A 24,638-nucleotide genomic window follows, 5' to 3' on the forward strand; every position below is an offset into this window, starting at 1 on the left:
GGAGAGGTGGGGGGCCTGGTGCAGTGAGGATGGGGGTGGCCAGGGTGGAGGCAGGGAAGGAGAAGGAGTCCACTTCTGATACCCCTAAAGGGAGCCCCCAGGGTATGCTGAGCGACTGCATGTGAACAGAGGAGCAGACAAGACCTAGAATGGTCTGAACTTTGGCCCTAGTCTCTCGGCTAAGCAGCTTCAAGGAAATGTCTACACTCACCACGTCCCCACACACACATGGTGGGCGCCCCAGCCTTTCACCTCCCCAAGCCCCACTCAAGCCCACAATTTTTCACCAAGCCCCTAACGTCCCCTCCCCCAACACATCCATCCCCAAGCCTGGACCCACCTGCCTCCTGGCTCTCACTGACTGTCCCCTCCTCTGTCCCCTTGCCCCAGGTGTCAGGTCTGTGAACATCTGGACTCTCTTCATAGGCCTCCAGCCACCTTCATAGGCCTCCAGCTCCCATTCTACCCGTCTACACCATTCCCCTCCTGCCCAGTAGGTCATTCCAAACTCAGAACTGCCTTTGCTCCTGGGTGCTCACTTCAGGGCAGTGTGCTACAAGCAGCTCTATGAACTTGAGCTCACTCTAAGAGCAGCACTCCAAAGACTGGTCTGTGATCTCTCTGCTGCTCCTCTGAAGGGACTGGACAGGTATGTGGTCTCAGCTCTGGGGACAGGGTGAGCAGGGCCTAGACTGGATGTTATCTGGGCAGGTCTAGGCTGGGCTGCAGAATTTTTTTAAAAGATTTTATTTATTTATTCATGAGAGATACAGAGAGAGGCAGAGACACAGACAGAGGGAGAAGCAGGCTCCCTGCTGGGAGCCTGATGTGGGACTCAATCCCAGGACCCTGGGGCCATGACCTGAGCTGAAAGCAGATGCCCCATGTTTATACTAGGTCCCAGCCTTCACTGGGTGACCTGAAGTCACTCCCTCCTGCATTCTGTGCCTCTTCATTAGTTAAACAAGCCAGGATAGACTCTAGAAAATTGCTCAGAGCCCTCCTATGGTCCTGAGACATGGGAAGACAACTTCAAATTCCCAAAGCTTTGAGTCATTTTAATAATGATCTCCAGCTCTGAGAAAGCAGAATCCAGATCACAAGCCTCAAAATGCATGATCAAGACTGCAAGATCCAGATTAAGGACTTCTATCCAGTCACCCAGTGTCTAAATTCATATAACAGGGAAGATTCTAGGAATTCATTCATGGAACTCAGGCTCATATCTCCCAGTCCAGCCCTTTTTTATTTTTTAATTTTTATTTATTTATGATAGTCACAGAGAAAGAGAGAGAGGCAGAGACATAGGTAGAGAGAGAAGCAGGCTCCATGCACCGGGAGCCCGATGTGGGATTCGATCCCGGGTCTCCAGGATCGCGCCCTGGGCCAAAGGCAGGCGCCAAACCGCTGCGCCACCCAGGGATCCCAGTCCAGCCCTTTAAATGCACAATGCAGATTTGAAACTCCAGACTTCACACTCCAAAGTTAATCCATGAAATTTTAAGAGTCTAGACCCAGACTCTAGAATCCAGGCCCCAAAACTCAAAATTCAAAATCTACCATTCATCCTCCAAGCCACAGGTTTCACACAGCAGATGTGAAAGTTTCTTACCTCAAGTCCTAGATTCCAAACACCAAATTCCAGGCTTCTAGTCTAGACTCTAAATTCAAAGGCCCTGGATATAGAATCCAAGACTAAGACCTGTCACTCAAAGATCAGACTCTAGGATCCAGATTCCAGACCCAAACTCTAGAATTCAGACTCCAAAATCCATGCTCTATACTTCAGGTCATAAGTGCCTGACTCCAGATCTCCAAACTCAGAGTCCAGAGTTGGAGATCCACAACAGAAAGTGCAAAACCTAAGATCCAGAATCCAATACCCAGGCTCCAGAGTTAGGAGGCCCTGGAACCCAGATCCAGAATCAGAGATCTGAATCCAGAACCCAAAATCAGGAAGTGGAGATCCAGATCCAGAACCTGCTGTCCAAAATCGGAGATCCAAGGTTCAGAATCCAGAATTTGGAGGTCCAGATGCACATCCAGAATCCAAGATTCAGAACCCTACTCCAAGTATGAGAAGCATGACTCTAGAATCCAATTTCCACACTCCAGACCCCAAATTGCAGGTTCCAGACTCCTGGTCCTATCTGTTGATCTCTGATTTAGGGCTCTTGCCCTCCTACCTCCTCTACCTCAAGGAACTGTCCCTGGCAAGGAATGCTTTTTTACAGACTCAGACAAAAGCTTCAACCTAATAAATGCTCATTAGGCCTTGTCCCCCACCCCAGTAGCCACCTAGGCGTCCCCGCCTGTAAACCTGACTCTCAGCCACCTCCCACCCCACCCTATCCCCTAGATCTGGGTGGGGCTGGAAGCTTATAAATTCAGGTATTCAGGTGCCTGATCCCCTTCTTCTGGCATTCAAGCTGTACCACATGAAGCTGGAGGATCTAGAGGGGGTGAGATCTTTGAGACAAGAGTTGGGGTGGTGGAGGCTGGGATGGGGGAGTACGGGAAGACACTCAGGGAGACACAGGTCTGGCCTGGTCTAGGGGAGACACTGGATGCCCTGGTCCCAGGGAGCAGACGTGAACTGCTCTGAGGGAGTAGAGTTTCAAGGGCACCTGTGTAAGTCCATGTGTCCTTTACTGAGGCCCCAAGTTGAACCTGAACCAAGAAAATGTCCTGGAAATGCCAGAAGGAGCTGCGGGGGTGGGGGGGAGGGGATGGAGTGAATCGGGAGAAGGATGTCCCCAAAATTGCTTGTACCAGAGCCAAAGACAAGGTCAGGAGTTATCAGAGGTTCAGGTCAACTCAGCTCAACACCCCCCCCCTCCATCGCCACCTCCGGTGTCCCATGTGCCAGGTCCATGCTGGGCAGTGCTGGGGACCCAGAGAGAACCCTACCTGAGCATCCCTGGGGATCTGCAATGTGATGGAGGTGGACCAGGGGCAGTGAGGTCCAGAGAAGATAGCTCTTAGGTCTCAGGACCTCCCAGAAGAGGTGGGGGGAGCTGAGCCCTGGAGGGCCAATATGAATTTGGAAAATGAGGGGAAGTCTTTAATTCATTCTCAAAGCTTGGGACTGGACCCTTCACGGGGAATGCGGTATCCAGTTGGTCCAGGCCTGCCCACAGGAAGTTCTTAGCCTGGTGGGGGAGGCAGACACCCTGGGAATGGAGAAGGTCAGAAAATGCTTCAAGGAAGAAGGGGACCTTAAAGGGAATGGCTTACCTTGGAGGAGGAACAGCCTGAGCAAAGGCATGGAAGCATGAATCACAGGAAGGAAAGTGGGAGAAGCAGCTGCGTCTCAAAGGGCAAGGTCATGACAGACCCTGTCAGAGGGGCTGGTGGAGGGGGAGAAAACACTCATGTCCTCGAACGTGAGGCAGGGGAGCTAGGACTTTATCCTGGGGGTGCTGGGGACCCATGAGAGCTGTAAGCAGAGTGGGACACAATCGACTCTGGGTGGGGACCCATGAGAGCTGTAAGCAGAGTGGGACACATTCGACTCTGGGTGGGACACAAAAGACCCTTCAGGGAACAGGCTGGGAGAGTGGGAATTTGATTGGATGGACAGATGGCAGAAGGCAGCACGCGGTGGTGGGGAGGTGGGCACCCTGGAGGCCTGAGAGGAGGCTGGGATAGGGTATTCTGAGTCAGAGCCTCTATCGAGCATGGAGAGAGATCCAGGAGCAAGTGGGATGGTGCTGGGGTCTGACAGTCTGTGGGGGCACCTGAAGGTTTGTTCTGGTAACTGGAGGAACAAGAGAACCCTTGGAGATGGAGAACCTAGGAGGAAGAGCACTCTGGGGTGGGGGTGGGGCAAAGATGGTGGAAGAAGTTTCTCAAGTAGCTGGTGGGATGAGTTTGTGTCTGGAGGGATCCAGCGGGGCACAAGTGTCCAGTCTCACCCCAGTTCACTCTCTCCCCTCCCCAGACTTCAGCAGAACCTTCATCCCTGCTCCACAATGTGGCTTCTCCTCACCTTCTCCTTCTTGCTGACTGCAGCAGGTGAGGTGGGCCCAGGTCAGGTCTGGGTCTGTGGGAATGTAATGCCCCCACCCTCCATGCATCAGGAGCAAATCCAGACCTGCAATCTTCTACCATCCCCAACCCCTCCTCCCTGACCCCTTCCCTGCTGGGTCATCACTCCACCCAGGAGCTGTCAGAGAACTGGGGCTGCTCTAGAGCCCCCATGCCAACTGGGGCCTCCTGCTGCTCCTGACAACAAGAACAACCCCGGGGTGACCGAGACCTGAGTTTGAGTTCTGGGGATGCCCCTTCCTTGCTATGTGACATTGAGGAAATTACTTCACCCCTCCCTACCCAGAGTGCCTTCTCTAGAAGACAGCACCCACCTATGACAATAATGGCAAGGTTTCAATAGCATGATGCAGATAATGCCCATACTAAGTCTTTAACAAGTGTTAAGAGGCCAAGAACACAAACCATGGGCTTGATTCCAACTCACCGTGTTCTGGTTACTTAACATCTTTGTCACTCTGGATCCCCAACTGGACCATGGAGGTAAAAGCAGGAGCCCCCAGGGTTGTGAGGATTAATCTGTTCCTGTATGCAAGGTATGAGAAGGTACCGGGTCTACAGTACTGCCCTGCAAGAGCCCGTTAGCGAGCGAGTGTTGGGTATATGCAGGGCACTCGTGTGGATTAATGCCAGAGCTCACCTAATCGCAAAACATCTCTGTGGAGTGAGCTCTGCTGGCTTCAATTCCAATACTTTTTTTAAAAAGATTGTATTTATTTATACATGAGAGGCACGGAGAGAGGGGCAGAGACGTAAGGAGAGGGAGAAGCAGGCTCCTTGCAAGTACCCCATGTGGGACTCCATTCCAGGACCCCAGGACCATGAACTGAGCCAAAGGCAGACACTGAGCCACCCAGGTGCACCTGGCTTCATTTGACAAGGGAGCGGGCTGAGGCTGGAGAGAGGTGGCCACTATGTCAAGGTGACCTGGGTGCCAGAAAACTCCGGACCTTGTTTAGCTACCACCCATGGAGAATAAAAGTATAACCTGATGCCTCTATTCTGGACAAGTTGAAGGTGGATTTTCATTATGCCCCCACATGACCCTCACCACTGGGGACCCACTGAAGCTACCCCCTGCTGTCAGCCTCCCCTCAGTCTTCCTCTGTACTGTCTCCTCTCTGCCTCCCTCCTGCCTGCTGCACTCAGCCAGGGCCTCCACCCTCCGCCAGCTGGTACTGGCTGGGTGCAGCCTCGATGCCCAGCTGTTCAGCTCACATCCTCTATCCGTCTTTGGAGGACAACAACCCCACCCTTGCTTTCTTAAGCCCCCTGTCCACCACATCCACATTCCCCCGACCTTGCCAGGGCCTTTGGCCCAGTTCCTGACCCTGGTAGGCAGAGTATGTGCATTTGGTCTGGCTGTGCAAATTCCTGCCCCAGGGTGGGTGTCTGTGTGTCTTGCCGTGACCTTCAGGGGTCATAACCCCCATTGCCCAGTAGTGGATCATGGTCTTATGACCTTGAAATATCCCTGCTTAGGTAGCCTTATGCATGGTGCTCTGGGTGTGTGTGTGTGTGTTTGCGTGTGGTGGGCTTTCAAAGCCCTGTGTGTCCAACTCCAGTCCACATGTGGGAACCAGGTCCCCTGTGTGAAATTTAGGTGTGAGCTTTGAGGTCCAAATCAGTGTCTGTGTGTCTGCGTGTGCACGCGCATACCCATGCTTGAACTCTCCAGATTCATACATACCTATGAAGGTCTGTGCTGTGATGATTTCTGAAGCTGCTAACCCATGGAGATGCAGGTGAATTTCAGCTTAAATTGCTCTCCACATCAGTTCCTAAGTTTGGAACACTGGCTGTGCCTCTAGGTTTGCCCATGACCTTGTGTGGCCACATGCGCATTTGGCTGAGATGTTCTGACTCTAGAGCCAAGACTGTGTGTCATACATACCGAGTGCCCACATCCACTTGATGGTCTGTGACAGCTTGGTGACCTTGAATGGCTGGTTCCAAGTGGCCATCTTCCTGGTCCCGGTCTCCACTTCTCACCTCAGGGGACTTCCTGGCTTCTGAACCTTTCCCACCTATGTGCTCTCCCAGAATCCCGTAGTACACAGGAAAGGGCCAAGGGCAGGGGGACAGTCCTGGAGCAAAGCAGCAGCACTTGTAAAGGCCAACAGAAGGCAGGGCTAAAAAATTCAAGGACAGGGATGTCTTCAGAGGTTGGAGGAAAGCACAAATGAAAAATACATCGTATGGGCAGAGTGCACGCAAAGGTGTGGGACCCAGGGAAAAGCCTCTGTCCGCAGGGATCCTCCTCTGCCCTTCTACCAGCGGTCCAGGACGACACTGACAAGATCCTGGGAGGCGAAGAGTGTGAGCCCCACTCCCAGCCATGGCAAGTGGCCCTATTTGAGCGTGGACGGTTCAACTGCGGTGCTTCCCTCATCTCTGAGCACTGGGTGCTGTCTGCAGCCCACTGCCAAACCCGGTATGAAGGCAGGGCTCAAAGTCCTCAGGGGCACCAAGGGTCTAGAGATCAGAGAATCTCGGATTGTGAGGAGGAAAGAGCCCGAGCCTAGGGGCTGAGTTCCAGGTGGCCGCACCTCCTTGGTCCCGAGAGGCCAGAGGAGACCACTACTACTGGCTTCAGCGCCCCGGGCAGGGGCGGAATGGCATCTCCAGATTCCCAAAGGGTGGGGGACCCCAGCATGCCCACTCTTTGATCTCTGTGCCTCCTCCTCGCTCCACCTGCGATAATCATCACCTGCCCGCACAGCTTCATGAGAGCGCGCCTGGGCGAGCACAATCTGCGCAAGCGCGATGGTCCCGAGCAGTTGAGGACCTTGGCTCGCATCATCCCACACCCGCTCTATGAAGCACACAGCCATCGCCACGACGTCATGTTGCTACGTCTAACCCGGCCCGCGCGCCTCTCCCGGCAAGTGCGCCCCGTGGCGCTGCCCACGCGTTGCCCCCAACCGGCCGAGGCCTGCGTGGTGTCCGGCTGGGGGCTGGTGTCTGATCACAAGCCTGGGACCAAAGGGAGCACAGACTCACAAGGTGCGTGACAGGAGGGGCTGGGTGTCAGGCCTCCAGGGACCCTAGCCGTCCAGGGCTCTTGGGCGAGGCAGGCAAGGGCCTGAAAATACAGATTCACTCAAGTCCACTGTCCTCCCCAGTGAGTCTCCCAGATACCCTGCATTGTGCCAACATCAGTGTTATCCCGGCCGCCTCTTGTAACAAGGACTACCCAGGGCGCCTGGTGGCCTCTATGCTGTGTGCAGGAGCAGAGGGTGGAGGCACCGAGTCCTGTGAGGTCAGAGCCACGGGGTAGGGGAAATGGTTTGGGAGTTGGGATGGGGTAAGGTTGTGCTTGCTTTGGGCCACAGAAGATGTAGACATAGGTTTGGGGATGGAGAAGAAAGAGCGGTTAGAATGGGGCCAGGGGGAGGCTGAAGATGAGGTTGAGTTGGGTTTGGGGTGGATGATGTGCTGTTCCGTTTGCAACATCCTGAGCTTGAGTTAGGGATAGGAATGGGCTTGGTTTGATTTTTTTTTTTTTTTTAAGATTTATTTGTTTTCAGGAGAGAGAGAGCAGAAGGTGAGGAGGGGGCAGAGAGAGAGAGGGAGAGAGAGAGAATGTCAAGCAGACTCTCTGCTGAGAGCATGGAGCCTGGAGCCTGGAGCATGATGTGGGGCTCCATCCCAGGACCCCAAGCCAAAGTCAAGATCTGACGCTAATCAACTGTGCCACCCCGCGCCCTGGTTTGATTTTTTTTTTAATTTCATTTATTCATGAGAGACAGAGAGAGAGGCAGAGACACACGCAGAGGGAGAAGCAGACTCCGTGCAGGGAGCCTGATGTGGGACTGGATCCTGGGTCTCCGGGATCACGGCCTGGGCTGAAGGCGGCACTAAACCGCCGAGCCACCTAGGCTGCCCAAACCCTCAACCCCCCTGGTTTGATTTTAAATGGAAAATATGTTGGGTGAAATTGGGGACAGGGTACATTTTGTCTAGGATGTGACAGACATGATGACTGGAATTGGTTGTGTTGCCAGTGAGGATAGGCGTAGGTCTGGTTTGACTCTGAATGGGGAAGATGTAGGGGCTGGCCTGGGTCGGGGTTACACGGGGAGGACTGAACATGGGTGGGCCGAGTTGTATTGATTGTGTTGGCACGGGGTTGGGTTGGATTGGTGTGCCTTACATTGGGTTATATTGAGTTGGGGTGGGGTGGGATGGCATGCAGTGGGGTGGGGTGGGGTGGGATTGGAGTTTGACCGAGATGGTCAATGGTGATTAGGATAAGGATGGGGACACTGGATCCAGAAGTTTCCCATTCAAACTCTCCCTTCTCCACACAGGGTGACTCCGGGGGGCCCCTGGTCTGTAGGGGAGTCCTGCAGGGCATTGTGTCCTGGGGTGACGTCCCCTGTGACACTACCACCAAGCCTGGTGTCTATACCAAAGTCTGCAGCTACTTGGAGTGGATCAAGGAAACCATGAAGAGGAACTAACTATTTGGGCCTGACACTGTGTCTCTGGCTGAGCACAAGCTCCCACAGCTGGCCAACAACCCCATCCTGACCTGGGACAGAAGGGATAGAATCAAGCCATCCCTCAAGACCTCATTTGTCCAAGGCCCACATGTTAGGGCTTGTCCCGTCTTAGGCCAGAGCCGGTGCTCAAGGTCACCTGTTGAAACACTGAGATAACAAGAGTGCTGATGCAAGTTTCTCTGTAGGAGTTTCTGTGACTTTCTCCTGGCGATGAAGGGAAGTGGGAACCAGACACTGGGAGCGGACCCAGAGCCTCTGTACCTTGTTCCTTTTCACCCACTGCCCCGATGCCTCGGTGAAGAGAAGTGGCTTGAAGGAGGGCTCCCTCCATTCACATATGCATAGGATCAGCTGTGTAATCTTTAGGAAAAGACCCAATGCCACTCAGCTCTGATTTCCCCATCATAAAACACAGCTCATCAAATTGCTTACCTCACGGGGTTGTAAGGGATCAAATGAGGAAGTTCACATGAACTGATTCAAATAGTGCCTGGCCCTGGGCAAATATATCTCTGGACCCCAGTGAAAGGACCCAGCACACTCTAGATGATCAAGAATGACTTCATTTTCTTCGATATTTAGCTGTGGGCTTCCTGGTGGCCAGGCAAAAGGGCCAGTGCTCTCCTCCCCTTAGACACACAGCGGAGGCTGGGTTACCCTGTGGCCTACTTTAATTTTACAGAAGAGCCAAGGGAATGTGCCTTTGAATTTAACATTGAGGCTGCAGATTTCTGGTTCCCGATTCTCCACAGAGATCACCCCAAAAGGTGATTTTCAAGGTCACTGAGTGTTGAACTACATCAACCTGGCTCCTGTGACCTAAATATTTTGAATCAGACTCTGTGGAGGGGACGCTCTTGACCATAGAAGGCAGACAGTCTGGTATTCGTGGAACTTTGGAGGATATAACCTTGAGCATCCAGATCTGGGGAGCATGGAGTGGGGGGCAGGGCGTAATGGGATTCCAACATTGCCTGGGGGCAAAAAGAATTTGAAATGTGAGGGAACTTATTCAGGGAGACCACTGAAACTTCATCGTTCTGGATCTGGGGGCACTAGGATTGTGGTGGTAGGTACCCTAAGAAATTATCTGGAGAGAAACAACAGGAAGGGACCTAGATCCTGAGTCAGGCAGTGCAAGAACCAGGGTGTTCTGAGAGCTGAGCCTTACATTTCAGAGGCGGCAGAAGCTGGGAATCTACACTCTGGCTCCAAGCGGTGCGGGGAGAAGGGATTCAGAGCCCCACTGCTGGTGTTTGAAGATATACCGGGTTTTCGGGTGTGTGACTTTACTTGGGGTTCCGGTATGCAGGGCTTTGTATTGGAGGTCAGAGATTCCTCCACGCTCTGTTTCTTGTCCCCCTCACTCACACCCTCCACATCCTCTCACTGGCTCTGTCTCCAAGAGCAGGGGCCCAGGAGCTCCAGGCCCTGCCCTGTCTGGCCTCAGGCCCCAGGAATGCTTCCAGGATAATCAGACCCTGCAGAACAACAGGTGCGCACTCTCCCGCCCCTTGCATAGCACTGGGGTAGGAGTAGGTGTCCAGTCCCCAGGCAGCAGGGGCAGGGCCTTGGCCAGCATCTGGGTGCCAGCAGGGCAGGGGCGGAGCCCCAGGGTGGGGCGGGGAGGGGCGGGGGGCGGGGGGCGGGAGATGAGGGATTTAAAACACTCCTTGGGGAGGCTTCCAAGCTCCCAGCTCACCACCAGCCTGCCCGTGGTCACCATGTGGTTCCTGGTTCTGTGCCTTGCCCTGTCCCTGGCGGGGACTGGTGAGACAGTGGGGATGATGTGGGAGGGGGAATGGGCCTGACTCTCATGCTCCCTCACCTCCCCACGACCTCTTCTCCTCCCACAGTCCACCCCAGACCCAGGTCCCAGGCTCTTTCCCAGGCCCTTAAAGTCCTACCCCAGCCTGTCCTCGTTGTCACAGTCCTCACTCTTGCCCTAAGTCCCTGCTCCCTCCCAGGAACCCCCAGAACTATCTCCTCTTCTTCACTCAGACCCTGCTCTGAGCCACTTGACCAAAGGGGCAGAGCCTGGGCCACCTCTGTCTCCCTCTTTGGGGGGCTCCAACTCTTCCAAGGAGTGCACCCAGTCCCGATCACCCCCTCTCACCTTCTAGTTCTCTATGGCTCTGGCACCTGAGTCTGCAAATCCTTCGGCACCCTGGTGACTTTTCCCACCCAGCTGTCAGCTCTCAACTAGGTCTTCCACTGCCTGGCATCTGCTTCCCTTGAAATCTTCCCAGGACCCCCAAATCCCACCAGACACCTATGCTTCTCCCCACACAGACTTGCTGGCCCGTGACTCCAGGTGGGGCCCCCGTCCTGGTATGAGGATTCTACAAATGTCTCTTCCTTTCCCAAGTCTTACCCCTGAACCCTGATCCAGCATCGCCCCCTCTTCTCCCTGAGGAACAACACCGGAACCCCAAACTACGGATTCCTTTCCTTGTAGAATTTCTCCCTCCCCAGGATCCAGGCTTCCCTAAGTGAATCCCTCCAGTTTGGCGCTGGTTTTCTGGACTTCCCTCCAGGAACCCAAATACCTTCAGAGCCCAGCTGGCCTGCCCCACTCCCCCACCCGGACTCCAGCACATGACTCTCAAACCCCACATCAAGTGTGTCCTCCCTGCATTCCCACAGCTGCTTGGCCCCAATATGCCTCCATCTTCATTCCTGTCCAGACTACCCGCCCCCCAGAGAACCCCAGATCCTTCCACTACCCTCAGACCCTGAACCTCATCTGCATGACAATCACGCAATCCAGAAGAACTACCATCTGGCTCTGTCTCCCCCTGAGCCCCCTCCCAGTCCTGGCCCCAACCCCAGTTCCAGGGACCCACCCCTCTCACAAAGCCATTCCTGTTCAAGGCCCAAGCCCCCAAGGGATCTTCTCCCTGCCCCAATCAAAGGACCAAAGCCAGACAGACTCCTTAGCCCAGATGCTATTCTTGACCTCTCAGACCTCCTTCCCTGCATCTTCCAGAACCCCCAAAGCCCAACATGACCCTAACTAATCCCTCAGCCTGGGATTCTTGGAACCCCCAAAATCTTTCTACCCAGCTCTTGAGCCACTGTCTCGGAGCACACATTCTCTGTTTCTAGCTTCCTTTTTCCCCTCTCAGAACTCACAATTTTCTGCTCCCCAGCCCAAGACCCCAAATCTCCCCCACATTGCCCAATCCCTACACCACATGCTGCTCCAGATGCTGCCTTCTTATCTCCTGCTTGATCCTTGTGGTTGGCTCTGTTCTCAGCATCCTCTCCCCACCCAGGACCCACCACCCACCCACAACCCCAGGGATGGCTCTAGAATTCCAGAACCTTCCCCAAATCCCTGCCCTCTCCCCAGAACCCTGTCCTGCTCCCCTGCCCCAACATCCCTCCAACCGCATGCACAGCACAGCTGCCTCTCCTAGCCCTGGCCCCCCGGGCCCCATTGCCACCCCACCTGCCCTGACCCAGCACCCCCTGCAGGTGCCGCACCCCCTGTTCAGTCCCGGATCATAGGCGGCTGGGATTGTACGAAGAATTCTCAACCGTGGCAGGCAGCTCTGTACCATTACAGCAAGTTCCAGTGTGGGGGTGTCCTGGTGCACCCAGAGTGGGTGCTCACCGCTGCCCACTGCATAAACGAGTAAGTGGGGGCAGGGCATTGCGGACGACGGGGTATCCACTCTGGCACTGTCCCTGGGTTAGCCTCAGGGGAGGCTGGGGAACTGAGGGAAACAAAGGTGGTCCTCCTCTAGGTCCCATGGAGAGTGGCAGGGACGACCCCAGGGAAGCCCTCCCAGACAGCCTGTGTCTCTCTGTCTCTCCTTACAACTATCTTCCTGTGTCTCCCCGCCCTGTCTCTCTGTGTCTCTCAGCACCTGGTGCTGTCGGTGTCTGACTGTGACTCTTCTCTATCTCCCACTCTCTCCTGTTCTGGTATCTGTGTGTTTCCCTGTGTCTGTCCTCCTCTGGGTGTCTCTGCTGCATCCCTGTCACTGTATGTCGCACTCTTCATCTCTCTGCCCCATCTCTCTCCTTGGGTCTCTGCCCCATTGCTGCTGAACACCCTCCAGGACGGGAGTGAGAGGGACCCCCATAGAACAGGAAGGGACTATCCGGACTTGTGTGTGTATGACAAGGATGCCCTCCAGGGGTACACACAGAGGGCTGTTTCTGCTGGTGCCCTGTTGGGGCTCCGAAGGAAGGAGGAGGAGAAGGGAAGGAGGAAGGTAGGCAGGGGGTGGAGGAAGGGGGAGAAGGTCCAGGGAGGGACGGGACCGACCTTGGGCTGGTGGCCAGGCCACCCGCTGCTGGGAACCAGCCCCACAGCCCCTGCTGCAGCTGAGCCAGTCCCAGGCCCCCCCTCCTCCCGCGTCTCCCCCTCTGCTCTTTCTCTTCCTCACACTGCCTGTAGTCTTCACTCTCTCCCTTTGTGCTCTCTCTTTTCACCCTCCTCGTCTTCCTCTCTGGCTGACCTGTCACGTCCTTCTGTCTCACTTATGGTTTTTCCTCGTAGCTCTTTTCCTTCTCAACTGTCTCTCTCTCCCCATTTCTCCACATGTCTGTCTGTCTTCGGGACCCTCCTCCAGCTCCCTGGTCTCTTCTCCCTATCCTGCCTCTCTATCCTCATTCCTTGGGGCCCCCTCTCTCCTCAGCAATTACCAGCTCTGGCTGGGTCGCTACAACCTGTTCGAGCATGAAGACACGGCCCAGTTTGTCCAGATCAGGGAAGCTTCCCTCACCCTGAATTCAACCTGAGTTTCCTGAAGAACCATACCCGCCTCCCAGAAGAGGACTACAGCCATGACCTCATGCTGCTGCGCCTCGCAGAGCCCGCTCAGATTACGGATGCTGTGAGGGTCCTGGACCTGCCCACCCAGGAACCCCAAGTGGGGAGCACCTGCTGTGCCTCTGGCTGGGGCAGCATCGAACCCGATAAGTGTATGCCAGGGCCAGACCCTGCAGCCTTTAGTCCAGACATTTGGCTGTCGGGAGGAGGGGGCTGGGGTCTGGACTCTGGACCTGAAGGAGGACGGGCTGAGGAGTCACCTGGGGTCTGGCCACCGCCCTTTTTCTCTCTGGTCTGTAGTCATATATACAGATGATCTCCAGTGTGTGGACCTCCAACTCCTGTCCAATGATGTATGTGGCAATACCTACACCGGGTCACATGCGTTGAGCCCGACCCTGCGCTGGGGCAGTGATGCAAGAAGGTTCAGACTTAGAGGTTGTGAGGTGCCCACGTTTTACTGTGGTGGAGAAGTCAGGGAGGGCGAGGGGGAGGAAATCTTATCGCACGCCATGCCTTTCTGGGGGAGAGGCCGGTTCTCAAGCGGGGCGTAGCTACATTAAATGCTGGAACGCACGCATAGTGTCCCACCGGGGGTGTGACTGGATCTCCTGGGGCAGGACTCGCCCTCAGAAAGCGAGGAAGGCACCTTCGGGGCGTGGCCTGAGAGGGCTAGGTTAGGCACCCAAGGAATGGCCCTAGCTAGGTCCGGACACCGGGCAGGCTGAGTGCCGAAACCCCACGGGAGGGGGCGGTGTCACACTGCAGGGGTGGGGGCAGCTCAGGCTTCAGTGGGCGGGAACAGAGCTGCAAAGGGTAGGCCCCAGCTCGAGGGGTGGGCTTTCCTCGGAAGGCAAGGCAGGTTCTTTGGGAGTGGGGCGTCGAAGGGAGGTCTCATCTCGGCACGTGGCCACGATGAGGGGGCGGGCCCGCTATCCTGACTGAGGTCACCGGCAGCATCCTGAGAAGCTCGGGTGCGCCTGCTTAGAGAGTCGCGGAGGTGACTGCGTGGGGCTGCTGCACCGTGTGCTTGCGGTCCGCGGTGGACGGCTGTTCGGACTCGCGTCTCTGGCTCTTCTGCTGCGAGGCCCACCGACGATAGCTCACCCGCCGCTCCTTGAAGGCCGTCCCTTGGCTCCACATGCCCAAGTGGTTGAAGTAGTTCAGAGCTCCTGGGGGCCGGGGGCTAGTGGGCGTGGAACTCCGAGCACCACCCTAGGCCCCGCCTCTTCCCACGAGGCCGCCTCCCCTCGCTCGGGCCAGCCCTCTCCTGGTCCCTTGCCCTGCCTCGAGTTCTCCCTGGCCCCGCCTCTTCCTCCCGAGTCCCCCCCCCCCCCCACAGACCCACAGCATCAAGGCACCAGCGCCCCAGCACAGATAGGTGGTCACCAGGTAGGACACCTGTGGCCTCGGCCTCGGTTATTGGCCCCTTCTGATAATTACGTCTCTTTTTCGCCCTTCCCTACATTGCCTACTTTCTGAACAGTGCGAGCCTGCTTCAGCCAAATAAGCTAAGACTCCATCTGCTTTGTTTCTGGCAAACTGTGTATCTTTCACACATAACCAGAAACCTACCCAGATTGTAAAAGCTTAGTCATATATACAGAATAGCAAGATTCCTGTGGGGTTCAATCACAGAATCCCGGTAGAGAGCTGCTCATGACATATCCTTGCCTTCTGGGGCCACAAAAAGAGTCATATGACTGGGGCTGTGCCAATTTCAGTGCCCCACAACCCAGGCCACGGTGACTGGCCCAAAGATGGGTACATGAGCAAAGCCAACCAGTCAGGCTCTGCCCTGGGACTTTTTCTAACTGAAGCGGCTAAGGGCTTTTTTCCCCTAGTCTATAGGATTGTGAGCCTGTGCCTGAGCCCTGGACCCAGTTTGAAGCGGGCAGCAGATCTGATAGATTAAAACTAAGAAAGGAACACAGACAAGAGTAGAGGAGAAAGAGTTGAGATAACATTCAAGTCATCCCAGAGACTAACCCATCTTGTGGTTTGGTCAGAAGTAGACATTTGTGGCATAAGCCTTAATGCCCATCCCCACTCGCACCTCATCAGTGCATTGCATTGCTCTGGCCACTATATTGGGTTTGGGGTACTCGTGGGACCCGATCATACAAGACTTCTGCCAGAACCTTTTGTGTTCTTTTTCCTGCCTGACCTGAGGCCCACATGTTAGCAGTTCTGCCAGTTGTTTGTCCGTCTGCTCTCAGATCCATTCCCCACCCTCGCCTGTTCTGTATTGCAAGGACTACATTTCTGAGCCTCCTTTGCTCACTAGCTTAGCAGTATGCTTGGCTAATGGGCAGCACCAGCAGAAGACTGGCTCTGGAAGAAGAGGACAAGCCAGGGCCTTTATTTCCCTCTCACTAATGCCACCAGCACCACCACCACCACCTCAGCTGGTGTCTTTAGCAGTAGCCACATTTTTTTTTTCTGTGACTCTAGCCACCTCTAAGCAAATCCTACATGAGTCTATGCCTTCCAGATGGCTCCAGCTTCCGGGCTCTGCTAATACCACCACCTCCCTTTGTTCTGTCTCTATCTTTACTACCCTCTGAAGCATCTAGAATGATTTCTTTTTTAAAAAAATTTTTAAGATTTTATTTATTTATTCATTAGAGACACACAGAGAGAGGGGTGGGGCAGAGACACAGGCAGAGGGAGAAGTAGGCTCCACGCAGGGAGCCCGATGCGGGACTCGATCCCGGGACCCCAGGATCATGTCCTGAGCTGAAGGCAGACGCCCAAACACTGAGTCACCCTGGCATCCCTAGAATGATGTATTTTCTTAACTAGATCCTGACTTACTACTATGTGGAATGAAGCCAAATCAATTAGTCAAGAAACAGACAATAATGTCTGATGCTATTACTTGGCTCTTGAATTCAGCCCTGCCTGAAAGCATTCCTACTTTCACCCTTTTCCATTTAGGTGAGACCATAAATTTCTTCACTCAAGCCATTTCAGGTTAGATTTCCTATTATTTATGATCTAAAGACTCCTGACTAATTCAAACCCTTTCCATAAGTTGGCAAGGAGCACAGGATTCAATGCTGCCTGCATACCATACTCTAGAATCACAATCAAACCCTAACACACACACACACACACACGCAACCAGAATTGAATTTTCACCAAAAATCTAGAGGGACAAGAACTCCCCAATCCTGAAAAGTAATTGGTAAAGTCTCAGAGGCAAAGGTGGACAAATTAGAACATAAAAATTCCAAATTTCTACACCTTAAGAAAACCCCTCATAACCTATATGCTATGTTTCTATGCCAGCCATAAACATTGTATGTTCTTAGCCTTGAATAAATGATTTACTTTTAAAAAGAGAATTGTAATACTGTCTTGTGTGTTTTTTAAGTGTCAAGCATATACAGTATCTATAGAGACATAGCTATATGTATGGGTGTATATGTATGTGTTTGTAGATGTTTATAAAGCCATATTGTGTATAGACATAGCTATTTTCTCAGATGTGCAGAAAATAAGACTAGAAGAATACACAGGAGCTAAAAGATGTCTTAGTAGCATCAGTTGTCCCCAGGAAGGGGAATGAGTGGGATGGTGGACAGAAATGCTAGAGGGAAACTTGCACTTGTTCACATGTTGAACCATATACATATAGTGTCTGTTCAAACAAAAGTAACTTAAATTTTAAAATCACACAAAGTTACCATTTTAGAGCAAAGGGGAAATGAAATGAACATTCACTACTCTCTCTGTCTTCCCAGCACCTCTAAACACTAGTCCACATTTGGAATATTTTCCCCAACACAGGCATCCACAGTTTCCAGGAAGGAAACCAACCTCCCATACAGTTAAGACCTCAGCACATGACCAGACTCTACCAATAAAGAGCCATACTACACTTGGAATCCGCCTCCAATAGTAGGCATGGACCCTATTCTGCTAGGTGTGGCCACAGCTACCTCCAGGGTCCCAGGGCACCAGAGAAAGGGGTTCCCCAGTAGAGTCCAGGCCCCAGAGATGGGGGTGCACAGGGCAAGCGGCAGTGTCACACCCAACCAGCCAGTCCTCCAGGGGCTTTTTGGGCATGATCCTGATCACTTGTCCCTGGGAGCCCAATTCTCTGGCCTTCCACAGATTCTGCAAACTCCCCCAACATCCTGTATAAATCTATTTTCTACTTAAACTAGCTTTAATTGGCTTTGTTGCTTGTCATGAGAATCCTGACTCCTCTAGGGAGTGTATATCAACGCCGTACAAAGTCTCCCCAAGCTCTTCTGAAGCACTGCTATTCTGCTCTTGGGAATACCCCCAGGGTAATTGTGCTCCAAAACAGTATCATAAATATGGGAGGAAGTTCTGAACTGTTGTTTTTTGCCCACCTTCCATATCCATTCCCACTCTTCTGGCAATAGCAACTTAACTTTGTTCAGAGGAACTCTCTGCCCACCTTTTGTCCTTCTGCTTCTGACAGAAATGACCCCCCCACCTACTCGTAAGAAAAGCATGTGATCTAGACCCAGCCAGTCATAGCATGACATCTTCCTGACCACAGCAACTTTTGTGGAGCAGAGTGAGAAATCCCAGGGAAGTAAATCTGATCCCATCAGAGCTCATCCTGAGATCCTTGCTTGAAGGCTACAGAAGACAACTTACTGTCTTTTCCCCGGGTGTTCACAAAAAGAGAACAGAATCTGGGTGCTGCTGATGGGCCCCATTGCCACTGCATGGACATAGCTGGCCTGAGGGCCCAATACAGAGGAAGTTCACAGAGACATGGCAAGAGATAAGTCCCCTAATGACACCCTCTAAGCACCATGATCCAGTAGTACCTGAACCGGGGCTAGATCTTTGCCTCTATTCTTTTCCATAATGTACATCCACCAACCTGAGTTCGGGAGGTATACAAGAAAGAGATATCCAAAATAAGTAAATAAGATTAATACCACACAGTGTTGCAGAAGTATCATGAACTTACTTGAGGTCTGAAATGAAGGTAGGTGCAATTGGCTGGGGAAAAAAATCCTTATAATAGCTAACTCTGCTGTAGTGCTTGATACGTGCCAGGCATGATTCTAATCTGTCTATGTGTTGTTTTGTTTTTTAACATTTTCTTTATTTATTTGAGAGAGAAAGTGACAGAGTGAGCAAGAACACAAGTAAGGGGATGATGAGCAGGGAGCCCAATGTGGGGCTGAATCCCAGGACTCTGGGATCACAACACAAGCTCAAGGCAGATGCTTCACCAACTGAGCCACCCAGGCACCCTGTCTTCTACATATTTTAACTTGCTAATTCATCAAACAATGCATGATTAGGGATTACTACCACTACCATTTTAGAAACAAGGAAGCTGAAGCACAAAGAGATTAAAGATTATGCCCAAGATCACCCAGCTGACAAGTGGTTAGGCCAGGACTCACACCCAGGCACCCTAGATCCAGATTCTGGTCAGCCTCCTGTTGCAGTGCTCAAAAGCACCAGAAACACACAGAGACCTACAAGGAAGCAAAAAGTTTCTGAAGGAGTTGGAAATCATTTTTGGGTTGGTTTTTTTTTTTTAGGATTTGATTTATTTATTCATGAGAGGCACACAGAGAGACAGAGGGAGGCAGAGATACAGGCAGAGGGAGAAGCAGACAACATGCAGGGAGCCTGATATGGGACTCAATCCTGGGACTCCGGGATCACACTCTGAGCCAAAGGCAGATGCTTAACCACTGAGTCACCCAGACATCCTGACTTTTGAATTTTTTTCTAATCATCTTGTTAAAAAAACACTGTTTGAAAAAATGAGGGAGAGGGACACCTGGTGGCATAGTCAGAGGAATGACTGGCTCCTGGTTTCAGCTCAGGTCAGAATCTCCAGGTCCTGAAATCAAGCCCATCTCAGGCAACAGGCTCAGCACAAAGTCAGCTTGGGACTCTCTCTCCCTCTTCCTCTACCCTGCCCCCCTTCACTTGTGTGCTCTCTCTCTCTCTCTCTCTCTCTCTCTCTCAAATAAATAAATAAATAAATATTTTTTAAAAGTTAGGAAAAGTGGGTGCCCAGGTGGCTTAGTCAGTGAAGATCTGCCTTCAGCTCAGGTCATGATTCCAGGGTTCTGGGATCCGGTCCTGCATTGGGTTTCTTGCTCAGTGGGGAGTCTGCTTTGCCCTCTACCCCTCCACCCTGCTCCTTCTCTCTCTATCTCTTTCTCTTATGAATCAGTTGAAAAAAAAACTTTAAAAAAATAAATATAAAGTATAAAAATATAACAATTCAAGGCAAGAACATATAAACTGATGGGTGCATCCATGGTATCTATTTTGGCATCCCAAAAATTTTTGGGACCAAATATTTTTTTTGTTTTTTTAAAAAATATATTTATTTATTTATTCATGAGAGATACATAAAGACAGGCAGAGACATAGGCAGAGGGAGAAACAGGCTCCCAGAGGGGAGTCCAATGCAGGACTCCATCTCAGGACCCCGGGATCACGAACTGACCAAAGGCAGATGCTCAACCACTGAGCCACCCAGGTTCACTTGTTTTCATTTGACAGGGGAGCAGGTTGAGGCTGGAGAGAGGTGGCCACTATGTCAAGGTGACCCTGGGTACTAGGAAAACTCCAGACCATGTTCAGCTACCACCCATGGAGAATTTAAGTGTAACCTGATGCCTCTACTCTGGACAAGTTGAAGGTGGATTTTCAATATGCCCCACATGACCCTCACTTCTGCAGGCTCCTTGAAGCTACCCCCTGCTGTCAGCCTCCCCTGAGGCTCCTTCTGTGCTCTCTTCTCCCTGCCTCCCTCCTGCCTGCTGCACTCAGCCAGGGCCTCCACCCTCCTCCAGCTGGTACTGGCTGGGTGCAGCCTCGATGCCCAGCTGTTCAGCTCACACCCTCCGTCCGTCTTTGGCGAACAACAACCCCACCCACCCTTGCTTTCTTAAGCCCCCTGTCCACCACATCCGCATTCCCCTGACCTTGCCAGGGCCCTTGGCCCAGTTCCTGACCCTGGTAGGCAGAATATGTGCATTTGGTCTGGCTGTGCAAATTCCTGCCCCAGGGTGGGTGTCTGTGTGTCTTGCTGTGACCTTCAGGGGTCATAACCCCCATTGCCCAGTAGTGGATCATGGTCTTATGACCTTGAAATATCCCTGCTTAGGTAGCCTTATGCATGGTGCTCTGGGTGTGTGTGTGTGTGTTTGCGTGTGGTGGGCTTTCAAAGCCCTGTGTGTCCAACTCCAGTCCACATGTGGGAACCAGGTCCCCTGTGTGAAATTTAGGTGTGAGCTTTGAGGTCCAAATCAGTGTCTGTGTGTCTGCGTGTGCACGCGCATACTCATGCTTGAACTCTCCAGATTCATACATACCTATGTAGGTCTGTGCTGTGATGATTTCTGAAGCTGCTAACCCATGGAGATGCAGGTGAATTTCAGCTTAAATTGCTCTCCACATCAGTTCCTAAGTTTGGAACACTGGCTGTGCCTCTAGGTTTGCCCATGACCTTGTGTGGCCACATGCGCATTTGGCTGAGATGTTCTGACTCTAGAGCCAAGACTGTGTGTCATACATACCGAGTGCCCACATCCACTTGATGGTCTGTGACAGCTTGGTGACCTTGAATGGCTGGTTCCAAGTGGCCATCTTCCTGGTCCCGGTCTCCACTTCTCACCTCAGGGGACTTCTTGGCTTCTGAACCTTTCCCACCTATGTGCTCTCCCAGAATCCCGTAGTACACAGGAAAGGGCCAAGGGCAGGGGGACAGTCCTGGAGCAAAGCAGCAGCACTTGTAAAGGCCAACAGAAGGCAGGGCTAAAAAATTCAAGGACAGGGATGTCTTCAGAGGTTGGAGGAAAGCACAAATGAAAAATACATCGTATGGGCAGAGTGCACGCAAAGGTGTGGGACCCAGGGAAAAGCCTCTGTCCGCAGGGATCCTCCTCTGCCCTTCTACCAGCGGTCCAGGACGACACTGACAAGATCCTGGGAGGCGAAGAGTGTGAGCCCCACTCCCAGCCATGGCAAGTGGCCCTATTTGAGCGTGGACGGTTCAACTGCGGTGCTTCCCTCATCTCTGAGCACTGGGTGCTGTCTGCAGCCCACTGCCAAACCCGGTATGAAGGCAGGGCTCAAAGTCCTCAGGGGCACCAAGGGTCTAGAGATCAGAGAATCTCGGATTGTGAGGAGGAAAGAGCCGGAGCCTAGGGGCTGAGCTCCAGGTGGCCGCACCTCCTTGGTCCCGAGAGGCCAGAGGAGACCACTACTACTGGCTTCAGCGCCCCGGGCAGGGGCGGAATGGCATCTCCAGATTCCCAAAGGGTGGGGGACCCCAGCATGCCCACTCTTTGATCTCTGTGCCTCCTCCTCGCTCCACCTGCGATAATCATCACCTGCCCGCACAGCTTCATGAGAGCGCGCCTGGGCGAGCACAATCTGCGCAAGCGCGATGGTCCCGAGCAGTTGAGGACCTTGGCTCGCATCATCCCACACCCGCTCTATGAAGCACACAGCCATCGCCACGACGTCATGTTGCTACGTCTAACCCGGCCCGCGCGCCTCTCCCGGCAAGTGCGCCCCGTGGCGCTGCCCACGCGTTGCCCCCAACCGGCCGAGGCCTGCGTGGTGTCCGGCTGGGGGCTGGTGTCTGATCACAAGCCTGGGACCAAAGGGAGCACAGACTCACAAGGTGCGTGACAGGAGGGGCTGGGTGTCAGGCCTCCAGGGACCCTAGCCGTCCAGGGCTCTTGGGCGAGGCAGGCAAGGGCCTGAAAATACAGATTCACTCAAGTCCACTGTCCTCCCCAGTGAGTCTCCCAGATACCCTGCATTGTGCCAACATCAGTGTTATCCCGGCCGCCTCTTGTAACAAGGACTACCCAGGGTGCCTGGTGGCCTCTATGCTGTGTGCAGGAGCAGAGGGTGGAGGCACCGAGTCCTGTGAGGTCAGAGCCACGGGGTAGGGGAAATGGTTTGGGAGTTGGGATGGGGTAAGGTTGTGCTTGCTTTGGGCCACAGAAGATGTAGACATAGGTTTGGGGATGGAGAAGAAAGAGCGGTTAGAATGGGGCCAGGGGGAGGCTGAAGATGAGGTTGAGTTGGGTTTGGGGTGGATGATGTGCTGTTCCGTTTGCAACATCCTGAGCTTGAGTTAGGGATAGGAATGGGCTTGGTTTGATTTTTTTTTTTTTTAAGATTTATTTGTTTTCAGGAGAGAGAGAGCAGAAGGTGAGGAGGGGGCAGAGAGAGAGAGGGAGAGAGAGAGAATGACAAGCAGACTCTCTGCTGAAAGCATGGAGCCTGGAGCCTGGAGCATGATGTGGGGCTCCATCCCAGGACCCCAAGCCAAAGTCAAGATCTGACGCTAATCAACTGTGCCACCCCACGCCCTGGTTTGATTTTTTTTTTAATTTCATTTATTCATGAGAGACAGAGAGAGAGGCAGAGACACACGCAGAGGGAGAAGCAGACTCCGTGCAGGGAGCCTGATGTGGGACTGGATCCTGGGTCTCCGGGATCACGGCCTGGGCTGAAGGCGGCACTAAACCGCCGAGCCACCTAGGCTGCCCAAACCCTCAACCCCCCTGGTTTGATTTTAAATGGAAAATATGTTGGGTGAAATTGGGGACAGGGTACATTTTGTCTAGGATGTGACAGACATGATGACTGGGATTGGTTGTGTTGCCAGTGAGGATAGGCGTAGGTCTGGTTTGACTCTGAATGGGGAAGATGTAGGGGCTGGCCTGGGTCGGGGTTACACGGGGAGGACTGAACATGGGTGGGCTGAGTTGTATTGATTGTGTTGGCACGGGGTTGGGTTGGATTGGTGTGCCTTACATTGGGTTATATTGAGTTGGGGTGGGGTGGGATGGCATGCAGTGGGGTGGGGTGGGGTGGGATTGGAGTTTGACCGAGATGGTCAATGGTGATTAGGATAAGGATGGGGACACTGGATCCAGAAGTTTCCCATTCAAACTCTCCCTTCTCCACACAGGGTGACTCCGGGGGGCCCCTGGTCTGTAGGGGAGTCCTGCAGGGCATTGTGTCCTGGGGTGACGTCCCCTGTGACACTACCACCAAGCCTGGTGTCTATACCAAAGTCTGCAGCTACTTGGAGTGGATCAAGGAAACCATGAAGAGGAACTAACTATTTGGGCCTGACACTGTGTCTCTGGCTGAGCACAAGCTCCCACAGCTGGCCAACAACCCCATCCTGACCTGGGACAGAAGGGATAGAATCAAGCCATCCCTCAAGACCTCATTTGTCCAAGGCCCACATGTTAGGGCTTGTCTCGTCTTAGGCCAGAGCCGGTGCTCAAGGTCACCTGTTGAAACACTGAGATAACAAGAGTGCTGATGCAAGTTTCTCTGTAGGAGTTTCTGTGACTTTCTCCTGGCGATGAAGGGAAGTGGGAACCAGACACTGGGAGCGGACCCAGAGCCTCTGTACCTTGTTCCTTTTCACCCACTGCCCCGATGCCTCGGTGAAGAGAAGTGGCTTGAAGGAGGGCTCCCTCCATTCACATATGCATAGGATCAGCTGTGTAATCTTTAGGAAAAGACCCAATGCCACTCAGCTCTGATTTCCCCATCATAAAACACAGCTCATCAAATTGCTTACCTCACGGGGTTGTAAGGGATCAAATGAGGAAGTTCACATGAACTGATTCAAATAGTGCCTGGCCCTGGGCAAATATATCTCTGGACCCCAGTGAAAGGACCCAGCACACTCTAGATGATCAAGAATGACTTCATTTTCTTCGATATTTAGCTGTGGGCTTCCTGGTGGCCAGGCAAAAGGGCCAGTGCTCTCCTCCCCTTAGACACACAGCGGAGGCTGGGTTACCCTGTGGCCTACTTTAATTTTACAGAAGAGCCAAGGGAATGTGCCTTTGAATTTAACATTGAGGCTGCAGATTTCTGGTTCCCGATTCTCCACAGAGATCACCCCAAAAGGTGATTTTCAAGGTCGCTGAGTGTTGAACTACATCAACCTGGCTCCTGTGACCTAAATATTTTGAATCAGACTCTGTGGAGGGGACGCTCTTGACCATAGAAGGCAGACAGTCTGGTATTCGTGGAACTTTGGAGGATATAACCTTGAGCATCCAGATCTGGGGAGCATGGAGTGGGGGGCAGGGCGTAATGGGATTCCAACATTGCCTGGGGGCAAAAAGAACTCTGGATTTTGAAATGTGAGGGGACTTATACAGGGAGACCACTGAAACTTCATCGTTCTGGATCTGGGGGCACTAGGATTGTGGTGGTAGGTACCCTAAGAAATTATCTGGAGAGAAACAACAGGAAGGGACCTAGATCCT

The 24,638-nt window shown here is 53.0% G+C and overlaps 3 protein-coding genes, 1 long non-coding RNA gene and 1 pseudogene across 8 annotated transcripts in view; 3 read left to right on the plus strand and 2 right to left on the minus strand.

Moving 5' to 3' along the window:
* The window catches only part of LOC144281160 (arginine esterase), a 25,697-nt gene extending 19,552 nt beyond the window's left edge, over positions 1-6,145 (minus strand). The window contains exon 1 of the mRNA XM_077843987.1: positions 5,945-6,145. Within this exon, the coding sequence (XP_077700113.1) occupies positions 5,945-6,014 (70 nt within the window). The 5' untranslated portion in view covers positions 6,015-6,145. The remainder of the gene's footprint in view (positions 1-5,944) is intronic.
* LOC144281144 (kallikrein-15-like) lies at positions 2,412-8,736 on the plus strand. Of its 4 annotated transcripts, none has more exons than XM_077843979.1 (5): positions 3,960-4,017; positions 6,328-6,484; positions 6,773-7,056; positions 7,176-7,312; positions 8,364-8,736. In XM_077843979.1, exons 1-5 carry the CDS (start codon positions 3,975-3,977, stop codon positions 8,514-8,516), a joined length of 774 nt encoding a protein of 257 aa, XP_077700105.1. In that variant the 5' UTR covers positions 3,960-3,974; the 3' UTR covers positions 8,517-8,736. The 4 variants fall into 4 exon arrangements, 3 of the variants coding, with proteins under 3 accessions (XP_077700106.1, XP_077700105.1, XP_077700103.1); XR_013349614.1 differs by lacking the exon at positions 3,960-4,017 and adding an exon at positions 7,581-7,761 and having other exon boundaries at positions 6,234-6,484; positions 8,364-8,504; XM_077843980.1 differs by lacking the exons at positions 7,176-7,312; positions 8,364-8,736 and adding an exon at positions 2,412-2,462 and having other exon boundaries at positions 3,944-4,017; positions 6,773-7,064.
* A 1,478-nt stretch (positions 8,737-10,214) lies between these two features.
* Positions 10,215-16,694, plus strand: LOC144281176 (kallikrein-1-like; annotated as a pseudogene). The gene is made up of 3 exons (XR_013349659.1): positions 10,215-10,328; positions 12,039-12,198; positions 13,211-16,694. The product of XR_013349659.1 is annotated as a kallikrein-1-like (transcript).
* On the minus strand, positions 15,939-22,167 carry LOC144281199 (uncharacterized). The gene is made up of 2 exons (XR_013349700.1): positions 20,895-22,167; positions 15,939-18,827 (listed from the first exon to the last, which is right to left on the minus strand). It is a non-coding gene; the product is annotated as an uncharacterized LOC144281199 (long non-coding RNA).
* LOC144281192 (kallikrein-15-like) lies at positions 21,184-23,937 on the plus strand. Its single transcript, XM_077844041.1, has 4 exons — positions 21,184-21,434; positions 21,723-22,006; positions 22,126-22,262; positions 23,312-23,937. Exons 1-4 carry the CDS (start codon positions 21,199-21,201, stop codon positions 23,462-23,464), a joined length of 810 nt encoding a protein of 269 aa, XP_077700167.1. The 5' UTR covers positions 21,184-21,198; the 3' UTR covers positions 23,465-23,937.
* Positions 23,938-24,638: the final 701 nt, after the last annotated feature.

Source organism: Canis aureus, chromosome 1, assembly GCF_053574225.1.
Source record: "Canis aureus isolate CA01 chromosome 1, VMU_Caureus_v.1.0, whole genome shotgun sequence".
Lineage (NCBI taxonomy): Eukaryota > Metazoa > Chordata > Mammalia > Carnivora > Canidae > Canis > Canis aureus.

Bases quoted from the DNA above. Each gene is read 5' to 3' on its own strand.
- LOC144281144 (XM_077843977.1), top strand. From the start codon at position 6,249: ATGGGCAGAGTGCACGCAAAGGTGTGGGACCCAGGGAAAAGCCTCTGT. The intron at 7,057-7,175 runs GTGCGTGACAGG...TGTCCTCCCCAG, and splicing joins AGGGAGCACAGACTCACAAG to TGAGTCTCCCAGATACCCTG. The intron at 7,313-8,363 runs GTCAGAGCCACG...TTCTCCACACAG, and splicing joins GAGGCACCGAGTCCTGTGAG to GGTGACTCCGGGGGGCCCCT.
- LOC144281192 (XM_077844041.1), top strand. From the start codon at position 21,199: ATGGGCAGAGTGCACGCAAAGGTGTGGGACCCAGGGAAAAGCCTCTGT. The intron at 22,007-22,125 runs GTGCGTGACAGG...TGTCCTCCCCAG, and splicing joins AGGGAGCACAGACTCACAAG to TGAGTCTCCCAGATACCCTG. The intron at 22,263-23,311 runs GTCAGAGCCACG...TTCTCCACACAG, and splicing joins GAGGCACCGAGTCCTGTGAG to GGTGACTCCGGGGGGCCCCT.